Below are 12,366 nucleotides of genomic sequence, written 5' to 3'. Positions count from 1 at the left end.
CCCCAGTCTCAACATTCAAGAAGAAAATTAGTATTTGTTAGAAGAGTGAAGAGCAAGCAATGAGGGGCAGTTTGCAAAGACTGTAGCTCATGTTGTAGAGAAACCTTCAAGGCACAAGGCAAAGCATGACTCAGACATAACCAAATGTAGCAAGATCTGCATAATGCACTAATTCTGATGCCAAAACTATTCATATTAAAAATGCTGGCTTCAGAAAAATTTCAGGGAAAGATGTGAAAGTGTCTTCTAAGGAAGGTCTGCAGTCATGTTTCCAAACAGAAATGGAGAAGAGGGCAGACATGGAGGACATTGGATAAGCCTTTAAAAACACTGTATGAAAACAAAGGGGAAGGAAAGGGGTAAAATGCACGTGCTTCATTGTTAGCAAGTTAATTTATAAAAAGAACACCACTACTGCCAGCATCAGTTAACTATACTTATAACTACTTGTTAGAAATTGATCCACACATATAATCCCATATTCATAATGCCACAACCTTATCATTTCTATGTTATTTAACCACTTAATTCCTTAAGAGTTGCTTTAAAATTTTTGATACAGCCCCTACATTTGTATTTCCTCATACAGCTCTATGCCTAAAAAACTGTCGTCTTCCAGCCCAGAGACAAACATATGCAGCCGGTCAGATGGCAAAGCTCAGTTTCACCCTAGAGGGAGGATTAATGGATCTGATAAACTCATTCTCTAGGAAGGAAAAAAGCTGCAGCCAGACTGTTACTGAGTTTGCAGTGATGGACAGTTGGATGATAAAAGGTAGCACTGACTGTTATTGGCTGCTAAATTACTTAGCTGTATCATTTGCCACACATGGGATGCCACAACAGTGAAAACTGAGATGGGTGGGATGGAGAACAAGCATAATTACTTGAGCATCAAGACTTCATCAGGCTGCAGAGTGAGTCACCACCACCACATTATATAGGAGTACAAATTTTGTGTACTTATCACTACTAAGGAAGCAAGACATAGGCATTGTTCATTCTTACAAACAGTGATTAAAAGATTTGGGATTTAATATTGAGCAAACCTGCAGAGTAAAACGACCATCAAAATTAAAACAGTACTTTTTGCATATGATTGCATGTCAAAGAATTTTTTCCTTTGGAAATGACAGTATAAAGAACAAAAGAATAAGTAAAGTGAAAATATCAGAGGTCTTCAAAGCAAAATAATATTTTCTTTACTTGGCTCTTCAGTGGCATAGGATTTCCCAGTGCAAGCTTGTTTCCAGATGCAAGCAACTGCTATACAAGCATTTGTCTAGGAAATGAATGGCTAGAAATGTACACTCCTAATTTTAGTGAAGATTAATATTTTAAGGCCATCCTGAGTGAAATCAGAATACAAACGTTAAAACTGGCTTCTGTTCAGCCATATACACGACAAGCAGTTGCTTACTCTAGGACTGCAGAGGAAGACCATGCATATTGCAGAGTTTGCTTTGCTGATATTTCGCAATAGTCTATTTATATGGCTTACCTCAAATACTGGAGTGTGAGCAAGGGAATGCTAACTCTTTTAACTGTTATCCACAAGTTTTAATCTAGATTAAAACAAACTAGTAACCAGGAACTTCAGAAGAGCATGCTGCCAGGAAACAAGAAAGTCAAATGAAGAGAGATTCAACTTACAATTAGATCTTGAATAAATGAAATAGAAAGTATCCTCTTGACGCCATTTTCCACAATTACTCCAAGCCAATTAAGTGCACCCCAGTACCATAGGTAACTCTGTCCTCCATGCCAATAGCTTACAAAGGCAAACGTGAGCGCTGTGGAAAAGAGTGTTCCCAGCAGACTGGACTGAGATCCTCCCATCGGAACATAAATGTACCTGCAGGTGAAACAACAGGTAAGAATGCTATTAAATAGTTCACAGAATTCTCAGAAGAACATCCACTACAGAACTAATCTGTTATTTTGTGGCATCGAAAAAAATAATTTGAATAATTGCCTGACATTCTCTATTTACAGAGCTTGCCCTAGTTTTGGGAAAGCTGTAGACAACTTCACGAAATATGTGCATGCCACCATTCTGCAAAAAGACTATTTTGTGGTCACAGGAATTCTGCATTAGCCAAATGTATAGCACAAACTATATTCTCAGAATTGCAAAGACAAGTGGTTCAGGCTTTTTAAACTCCAGCAGTTCTAAGTCAACTTACATACATAGAAATTACATGAATCTTCATGTGAATTTAATTTTAAGAATCTTAAAAAAATTTAAAACATTATATAAAGTCATATAGTCATTGCCCATAGAATGTTTTCCGTTTGTCAGAAATGTAGACATATATAAGCTTATTTTTAAAACCTTGTAATTTCTTTCTTTTTAAATCTTCCATTAAAAATTACGTGAGCTGAAAATATTTTCTATCGGGTTCTCGTATTATACTCTCAGGATCATGCCTGCCTAATAAACTTCAGAGCGCATGTACCAAAAAAACCCTCAAAACCTTTATAAAGCATCCTGCATGCAATTATATTCTGTATTTAAACTGAATCCAGGAGTCAGAACCTTAGTCTTTAACTGATAATTACAGATGTCCAGAAAGCAGTGCTTGTTCAGTAAAAATACCAGAAGCAATGGGATTCTGAAAGCTGGCACTGTTTTGTGGGTCACTTCCTGCCTGCCTGGAGAGCTACTTCCACTCCTCGTATTTTGCAAGTAGGTTTGGCCACTGGCTAGCCTTTATCTGAAAAAGTCAAATGTTTCTGTCAACACTTAGAAGAAGCTCATCAGAGAATGGAGTCACCATCCAGCTCATTGGTACCAGCAAGTAGATGCAATATACAAGAACAATGACAGTTCTCCTCAGCTGTCATTCCTTTGGCACAATGCACTGTACTTATATTTGAGACTATTCCTACTTGCTAAGATAATTAAAGGTAATCTTTTTGCAGTGAAATTTTTATCTCTGGTTGTCAGTTTTTGCAGAAATAAATACTACCTTAAAAAATTAAAAAGGAAATTAACATAGTGCTTTATTTCTGATCTTAGGAAGTAAGAAAATACAGTAACAAGGTAAAATAAAGTAATGAGAGTATTTAAAAGGTAAACAGAAAAGTAATTAAAAAAACAACAGTCAAATGCTCCAAATTCTCTCTAGAGCATGACATCAATGCACCTTTTTAATTCAAACTGCTACAGGGAACATCTGATTACATTTATAGTGATTTTCAGTATAAGTGTGCTTTTTACTAAGCATATGAAAGTAAATAGAAATTAAGATCAATAGTTTTTATTTATGTTGTGCTTTTCTTCTCTTTCCCCTTCCTGTGTTTTTCTTGAGTCTAGTCTTTTCTCATTACATATATAAAGAAACAGTGTGGCAATAATAGACACTTGGATTTGCAATCAATTTGTCTTACAGCAGAGAAATATGTCTTAGCGGTCTGTAACTCTGGCATGGAAGGTAACGTGAGCAGAGCCATAGATTTTGCTGCTTTAGCCAAATTCCTCCTATGCAAAGGACTATAGAAATTAAAGACCAAAACAGCTCATCCCCTCTTAGGACATACTTTCCCAATATCTTCACTCTCTATTTTAAAAGCCTGATAGTTTTATCCTTTAGGCAGGGCCCATTGCCATTACCAGTTCCTCTTGCAGGCTGGCCAGAGGAGGGCTGGCAGCCCCGCTCTGCAGCCAGGAAGCCACCATCCCAAACACCGCAGCTCTGTGCCCTTGCGGCCCTGCAAGCACGGCAGTACCTTGTTTCACAGAGCTTCACCCCAGAGGAGCCTGAAACGGGACACTGCTGGCCCTGCCACTCTCAGATAAGCTCACTCTCCGTTGTGCATTTATTGAAACACAGCATTTCAGAGTAGCCCAGACACCATCAAAGAGACACAACCCTCTGAGACAGAGACCTTACTCTAAGCCCTAAGGAAACCCTTCTGATAACCTCATAGGGTTCTGGGTTAAATCCATGGCACAAGGTAGCTTTTTTACTGCAGAAGCAGCTCTGGGTTTTTGTACAGTCCCTTTCTCCGCGCTGAGACAGAGCTATTGTGTAGGCACCAGCCACCCTGTCAGCACTGGCAGCCCCTGCTGGCACTGGCACTGCCAGGAACGGCCCTGCAGCACCAGCTCCATCTGCAATCGCAGCTTAGTTTAGGTTGGCCTAAATGGCTTTCATATTACTGTGCAGATAAAAAGTTATTTTCTGATTTTTAGTATTTAACAACAGCAGCTAGCTAATTGAGCTCGAATAACTCTTAATTCTGATGAATGTTCAAGGTCAATGAAGTTTTAACTCCTAGTGAGGCCCATGGAAAATGTGCAACTGAAAATTCATTTGTGCTATCTTTTTGAAGACCCCTATGAAGAGGAAGCCGAAAGGAGTCACATAACTTTTTCATTAAAACTTCAACCTTCCCCTCCAGAACTGCGGAGGATCTGCCTCCTTGCCCAGAGAAGAAATGCAAAGCAGAAAGCAACGCCTCTCTCCTTCCCTGCTAGCTACCATAATGCAGCTGGCTGCCATTTCTTGTCACAGGGTCACTAGCTGCTCTCAGACTGCATAGTCTTGCCTTCCCTTGCCAGGGTATTCCCGCTAGCAATTCTAGAGTAGGTATACAGAACTGATGGATGCTGAGTCATTTCTCTCTAACAGCTGTGAAGAGAAATCTGTATGCTCCCGTGTTTTTTACGAATTGAAAACCATGAAAAATCCATTATTACGTTACAGAACACATCAAGAAAAAAAGTATTTGCTACCTCATCATCCATGCACATGACGCATCCACATCATGTACTTGCACATACATGCTTACATTGGCAGGGATGCATACAAGTAATGGGCAACTCGGACAGCACACAGCCCAGGCAGATCCTGGCTCCATGCCAGGCACTTTGTGCTCTCTGATAACACCAAAATTGTCTTGCAAAAGTACCACTGCAAGAGCCTTCATCATTACAGAAACGCACTTTGTTTGTTTTAGAGCATCATGGTAGTTCAAAATCTAATTTCTCAGTCTGTATGAGGGGATCGAGTGCACCCTCAGTAAATCTGCAGATGACACCAAGTTCAGGGGAGTGCTGATCTGCCTGAGGGCAGGCGGGCTCTGTCAGGGGGTCTGGGCAGGCTGGACCGATGGGACGAGGCCAGTTGTAGGAGGCTCAACAAGAAGTGCTGGGTCCTGCCCGTGGGTCACAACAACCCCACGCAGTGCTGAAGGCCTGGGGAAGAGTGGCTGGAAAGTGCCTGGTGGGGAAGGGCCTGGGGTGCTGGTTGAAGGCTGGCTGGACATGAGCCAGCAGTGTGCCCAGGTGGCCAACAGCATCCTGGCTTGTATCAGAAATGCTGTGGCCAGCAGGACCAGGGCGGTGACCGTCCCCCTGTACCCAGCACTGGTGAGGCTGCACCTCGAATCCTGTGTTCAGTTTTGGGCCCCTCACTTCAAGAGGGACGCTGAGGTGCTGGAGTGTGTCTAGAGATGGGCAGCGATGCTGGTGAAGGGTCTAGGGAACAAGTCTTATGAGAAGTGGATGAGGGAACTGGGGAGAAGATTCAGGGTGGACCTTATTATGCTTTACAGCTATCTGAAAGGAAGTTGTAGCAAGGTGGCTGTCAATCTCTTCTCCCAGATAACAAGCGACAGGAGAAGAGGAAACAGCCTTGAGTTGCACCAGGGGAGGTTTAGATTGGGTATTAGGAAAAACTGCTTCATCGAAATGGTTGTCAAGCATTGGAACAGGCTGCCCAGGGAGGTGTTTAAAAAATGCATAGATGTGGTGCTTGGAGACATGGTTTAGTGGTGGACTTGGCAGTCCTGGGTTAATGGTTGGACTTGATGATCTTAAAAGTTTTTTTCCAACCCAAATGATTCTATAACTCTCAATACTTTCCCTGTGTGTTTACACAGAAGAGTACTCATTTGATTACAGAAAATTATGTTTACACTAAAGTGTGAGGGAGAATAAACCAAAGAATAGTATTATTGAACCAGATGACTGAAGAAATACATTACTTCTGTATTATCATTTACAACACACATGTACTTTGTAATGTAACAATTTGTTGCAGTTTAACCTCAGCCAGCAGCTAAGCCCCTCTCAGCCCCTCACTCACTCCCCACAGCAGGATGGGGAAGAAAAGGAGCTTCTTGCAGTACATCAGGAAAGTTTTTCTGGCCTCCAGTTCATTAACAAAATCCCTCAGGAGGGAAGAAGGGAGGCAGGGCAAGAGATATTACAGGGCAATGGCTACTACACTTTGATGTCTTACATATCTGCATGCTTTCCAACTTTTTTCCTTCTTACCAATACTGTCTACCTACAATCTACCCTGCAGTTCCTCTGTACTGAGATTAGAAACTCGGGGGGTTACACAGAGAGCTTGCTGTAGAGTATGCTGATCTGCTGTGCCATATGCAGAATAGCATTACATAAATATCTAATTTTAAGCATCCACACAGCTTTTAAGACTATTCCCATCTCTAATCACTGAAAATCCATGGAGAAGCTCAAAATCCCCAGTTCAGGGACTGTTAGCACATAAAAGTAATCATGGGTCCTCACGGCAGACTAACAAAACTCAAAGAAACACCCTCTTAGCAGAATGTCTTAACAGCTCATAAGTAGATTACACATTTACTGTTGATGTGCAAGGAAGGCAGACTAAGCAGAAAAATGTGGTGTCCAACAACTTATCTTGATGTGCACACAGAAAAAGAAAACTCAACAGTTATTTGGTGGTCAGTGAGCCAAAGACAGATACATGAAGGAAAGCAACACAGCATTCTGCAAGGAGAAAAGGATGTTAAGACAAGTAGATTTGAGGGTAGTAATTGGTCATGTACCTCCAGGTTATTTTAGAGGAACAGGTAACACTGGTGCCCCTTAAGATCCATGAAATTACAGACAGGAAGATTAGATCTGTGGAAGACGCTTAGTATCAAAAAATGCAGGCCAGTATTTAAAAATAAAACATCAATTTCGGAGATCAAAAGTCAATCCCTGACAAAACTTCAGAGGTAAAATTTGAAGGTAAAAGAACAAAAGAATTCTAGGCAGGCTGTCAGAGAGGAATTTGTGAATGCCACAGGCCAGGCTTTGCCAACCATTCCTAGGCTGGCTAAACCTCCCTTAAGGACAACTAGTAACAACACTTCATGTTGTTAAGAAGAAAAAGTTGTGCATAGTAGGTTAAGAGAAGGGGGAAGAGAATTCCATATAGATTAAATATCTCAAAACATCTGGGGGGCATCTAAGGCACATAAATACAAACCAATATCGAGAGAACATTATACAGTAAAAATTATTTGGACACACACACCTGCCATGACCAAAACATACGTTCTTAGCCTTCCCTTCCCAAGGCAAAGATGCTCTCAGTTTTAAACATGTTTCTATAGACTCTGCTTTGATTTCAAACTAAAACTTACATGCTATTAAACGTGTTACTTTCACAAGCAAAGCATAACTGTGTATGTCTTCTGAATAACCAAGTGCCTTACTTATAGTCACACTTGTGGTAACTTAAATCAGTTTATCCACAGCCAGCAAGCTGTTTCATATACACAACTTAATCTTAATTTTAACTCACTTAGTGAACATTAGAGAATTAGATAAAATATGTAAATGGTAGCATTTAAATCCCTAAAGTAACATAAAGACAAACACAGTAGCTGAGGTATTTAAAAGTGACATTTACTTAAGGAGAAAAACTTTTAAATCCAATAACTTACATTTTGTTAGTTTTCTTGAAGTGGTAATCTACACAACAATCATAAGAGATCTGACAATCGTTCCACTGGAAAACGCATAGCTTCTTTTCTTTCAGTGGCATATACATTATAAAGTTTTTATTCTGATAGCTTCATAAAACCACTAAGAGGAGCATTTTATAACCAGTTAAGAATCACTCTGAAGGGCTTTTATTCCTTAAGGCCTCTCAATACACTGCTCTTACATCCACATGGATGTAATTTTAAACATACTTAAATCTTGAAGAAAGTGCACCCCTTTAAATGCTGTTCTGGGGCTTTCTTCAACAAATGTTTAAATTTCTTCCTGAAGTAAGGGCATACAGCAAGAAGCATGTTATCCATTATTTTTCTTCCCCTTTCCTTAGCTATTGTCTTGGTATGTCTTATCCAGAATGAGGTGGAATGTAAACTAAAAAAAAAAAATAAATGTTGATTGCTTGTAATGGCAAACTTCTTGTAAATAAATTTATGAGCTTTTTGTGGTTTATTTCAGGGAACATTTGATTCTCAAAATTCCAATGCCTCTCTAAATTTCAAAGCACTCATGGGTTAACTAGTCATACTGTTTTGAGTTGGACAGTTAAACAGCCAACACAATAACAGTTAAAAAAGTAGTAATAAATCTTGCATCTTACATTCTGACAACACAAATCACTTGAGGTTCTGTACAGTGATGGTATCCATTTGTGGACATGTACACAAAGTTTCGTTGAGGCATCATTATGCCTGGAGAATTTGACCCTTTAAGTCAATAAAAAGTTCATCATTAGTTACGAAAACGGTGCTCAACATCAGCCTAAATAATTTTGAGGATAAACTTGATATCCAAGTCACCATTCATTGTGCTTCTAAATTATCCCAAGAATTGTCACCACAAAAGAGATTTGAGAGGGGAATTCCACGTAGAACTGGAGTTGGGCTTCCTTCATTTATTTCAAACTCTTTCTTTACTGCATAATAAAAAGATTTAAGGCCCAGTTCTGCAAATTCTTACTTCTGAGTGAGCTGTTACAATTCCTGTTTTGTCGGTTCAAGCTGTCACTGACTTGACGGAGCTATGCAGAGTACGTAATTAAAGCACATCAGTAAATCTTTGCAAGACTGGGTCCTAAGTGAATATATCTGTTTTAAATCACAGAAATATATGCTGTAAACATGACTTGGAAGACTGAGCCCCACATATTTGCACCTGAAATAATAATAATAATTAAAAAAACCACCACAGTGTCATTTGGAATACCATTTGGCAAAATTTCCATTCGGAGGGGTAAGCCTTGCTCTTGCTGTGAAACTCGAGTTTCTTAGGCAGTCCGAATAATTTTGCTGGGCTGTTAGCATAGTTGTTTAAACTCTGTAAGATTCTCTCACCTCACCAGCTTAATGTAATGTTTAGAGAGACCTTGAAAAATGCAGATCCTTTAAAATGTTTAAGCTAATGTTGGATCCCGGCAAGCCTTGTTAAATTACCACAAAAATGTTTAATGAGATATTAAGTCCATTTGGGTTACAAAGCATTAATGAGAACATTCATATGCAAGAACATTTGCTTATACAAATATGACCTGAATTTTGGTTCACTTTCCACTTGTTAGCATGTTGCCCAGCAAAGACTGAGTGTGCAGTTTCCTACTAAAAAACTGAGAAGTGTTTGATGTATTTTTCTTCCCTTGCATTCAACACAAAAAACGATCTGACTTAAATCCATATGTCAATATGCAGATACTGGAGAATATTGAACAAATCATATAGAATTCACTTTTCCAAGGAAGCTCATGGTTTTTAAAAAAATCATTTATTTCAAATGAAATTTTCCTCTAAATCATAGTATTTCCTTTTAACAGAGAAACTTTCATTACCGACGGACTGCTGTGTTTAGTTTTCTCCTAGCTGCATCTAGGAAAGAAAGAAATCCTGCGTACCAACACCTGTTTGCAGTCAAATGCAAAACTAGCAGTCAACTACATTTGATCGCAATGGAAATGGAAGAGGTTCCAGATGACCAAAGCGCCAAAAGACTGGTTAAATCACTAAGCCCAAACCAGAGCCCCAAACATTTTGCTGACAATAGGAAACTCTATTTTATTGCCAAATCTGCCCTAGAGTTAAGTGCCTATAGCTCGGCTACTGGGCAGGAGGGGGCTGTGTCTGCAGCTGGCTGACAGAGCCGGGAAGCAGGTACCTCCTGCCTGCCGCCTTGTAGAGCCTGCAGAGCTCCCTGAAGCTGTTCTGAACTGAACTCGCCTCAGGGGCCCAATTCATTCCTGATACTCATAATACACCTACCATGTGCTGATAATATCTACGCTCAGCAGCACAGCAATCAGGCTATACTCCTTTGAAAAGCCGGCTGGAGGAGGGATCTATTAATAGCACTGTCACTCTTCGCTTATAAAATGGTAGAGGTCAGGCTCTTTGCCAAGGAGACTGACATATCTTGTCTCCCAGAGGAGTGCTCCAGCTGTCTGTTACCAAACTGCCACCAGGCAGAAAAGAAAACGAGATTCAATGAGTGAGTATGCAAGAAAAAACAAGTCTGTGGCTAGGGCATTACCCTGAGACACACAAGAGAGCCCAGTCCTGCTCTCTGCACCAGAAATTCCTCAGAGTGCCCTAAAGAATCATCAGATAAAATGCATAAGCAACACCATGAATAAAAGAACTAATTCTTGATCCTCGTTTTCTTTACTTCTGACTCATATTGGAGGGCACAGCTCAAAATTCAGAGATCTGCATATCTGCATCAGAGCCTGCATAGGCATCGTTTTCCCACACAAATAAACCCTTTGCAGCAAACCTCTTCCCTTGCCATCTCCCCTCTCAGCTGCAGCATGCATTCACAACAGCACATTTTACAATAGTTTTCAACTACAGCTAAAGCAGCAGAGATCAATTCTTCCTGTGTGTGTAAGCACACATATTGAACTATTTGTGGTTCAGTTCGTGGAAAAACTGTTAAGTATGTGTCATTTGTTGCTTTGACTGTGCCAAGAAGAAAGCGCTACATTTTCTCCCTGCTCTTAGAAACCCACTTCAAATTCCATAGGTGCAAGCACAAGTTATTTAGCCATCCTGCTAATCTTAGTATGTCAGGTACATCAGACAAAATGCAGATCCATCTGCATCTGTGAATTCAGATGTTTAAAATACACTCATCACCATGTACTTAACAGCTACCTTTACAGCATATCTCTGCCAAAGGAGTGCATGAAATGTACTTACTACAATAGAACCTATATTATTTTCCTAATTAAAATATTTTTGCTTAGAGACAAGGTGATAAAGCTAAACAGTCCTCTGCAATTTGCTAGGTAACAGAAAAGATTGCTTAATCTTAACAGATTACTTTGCAGAGAGCTTGGTAATTCTTTTACACTTATGTATCACTTCGTACACATGCATGTCAAGGGGCTTTGTTAGTATCCACAGACCACACAGCAGTTTCACCAAACCATGCAATACCTTTGCCTCACTGGGCTGTATAGTTCTATAGACAAGCAGAAACCAAAGCGTCAGAAGACTTTCACCTGGGTACATCAGAAATACAAATTTTTGTGAGACCAGAATAACGTTCAAGATACAAAGTTCCAAAGTCAGTGAAGACTCAGTCAACATTACAACCTTCAGATTATAAACCAATGTCAACGAAATGTAATTCAAATGCATTTCTTAAACAAAGTGAAGGCATGTAATTAAGGAAAAGCAGAAATATGGAAGAGACATTGCTTAAATACTGCAGGAAACTTGATGAATATCAATGTATCTGCTTAAGTATTGAATAGCATATTACATGTGCATTAAATTTGAAGAGTTAACTTCTGACGATACTCCAAGCTGTGTAATTCACTGACCTCTCCTAAATTCACATTTCTTAGAAAATACTGTCTGCAGTTCTGGGAAAAGACTTTATAAAATGCAGCCAAGGCATAGACATGCCTAGGCAAAGCTGGAATGACTTAAGATCATACAGCACTTTCCACACTAAAAAACTTCTATGCACTCTCCAGCCTGCGTCAAAAACCCTTCACACACCAGCAGAGTTAAATCCCCTCTGATACAGAGTACAATCCCTATTTATCAGACAAAATCTATGTTGTCTAATTGTTATAAAAATGAGAAAGGATATCAAATTAAGCAGAGTGAAGCAAAATATTTACTTTTCTTGAAGCGACACCCTTAAATAAAAATGGTCTCATTTTTTCCCTCATTTATAGAGAAAGCATAGACACACTCTCCTAACACCAGTTGGGAACAAATTTTTATCTGGATTGAACCATAAGTAGGAAATGTCAGTTCCTGTAAAGTCAGCATCACCAGGGGACCAGAGCTACAATAAACCAATCAGCTTTAAACATACAGCAACAAATTATCCCAATATAAAGGTAATACTTGAGAAAGAAATGCTGTGGCTACAGCTAGAAATTTAAATGTAAATGTAAGAAGGGCAAAGAAATGGGGGACAAAAAAGGGTGCATGCTTAAGGAAAAAGGAACTGTAACAGCCTGTCAGGGAAAAAATATCATTTAGAGTATCACAGAAAGGCAAGTAGAAAATGTACTATAAATCATCTTATCCTCCTACAACACTTAGCCATATATCTGTCCAGTTGTCTAAGGGTAGTTTGTTAGAAAGAAA

At 39.6% G+C, this 12,366-nt stretch overlaps 1 protein-coding gene across 1 annotated transcript in view; it reads right to left on the bottom strand.

Annotated features, from left to right (window-relative positions):
- HHAT (hedgehog acyltransferase) overlaps positions 1-12,366 on the bottom strand; it is a 161,384-nt gene that overhangs the window by 81,547 nt on the left and 67,471 nt on the right. The window contains exon 10 of the mRNA XM_040612122.1: positions 1,654-1,855. Coding sequence (XP_040468056.1) covers positions 1,654-1,855 — 202 coding nt within the window. The remainder of the gene's footprint in view (positions 1-1,653; positions 1,856-12,366) is intronic.

The sequence above is a fragment of the Falco naumanni genome, chromosome 12 (genome assembly GCF_017639655.2).
Source record: "Falco naumanni isolate bFalNau1 chromosome 12, bFalNau1.pat, whole genome shotgun sequence".
In the NCBI taxonomy this organism is placed as follows: Eukaryota; Metazoa; Chordata; class Aves; order Falconiformes; family Falconidae; genus Falco; species Falco naumanni.
The sequence above is the reverse complement of the archived record's forward strand: the minus strand, read 5'-3'. Positions and strand labels throughout refer to the sequence as shown.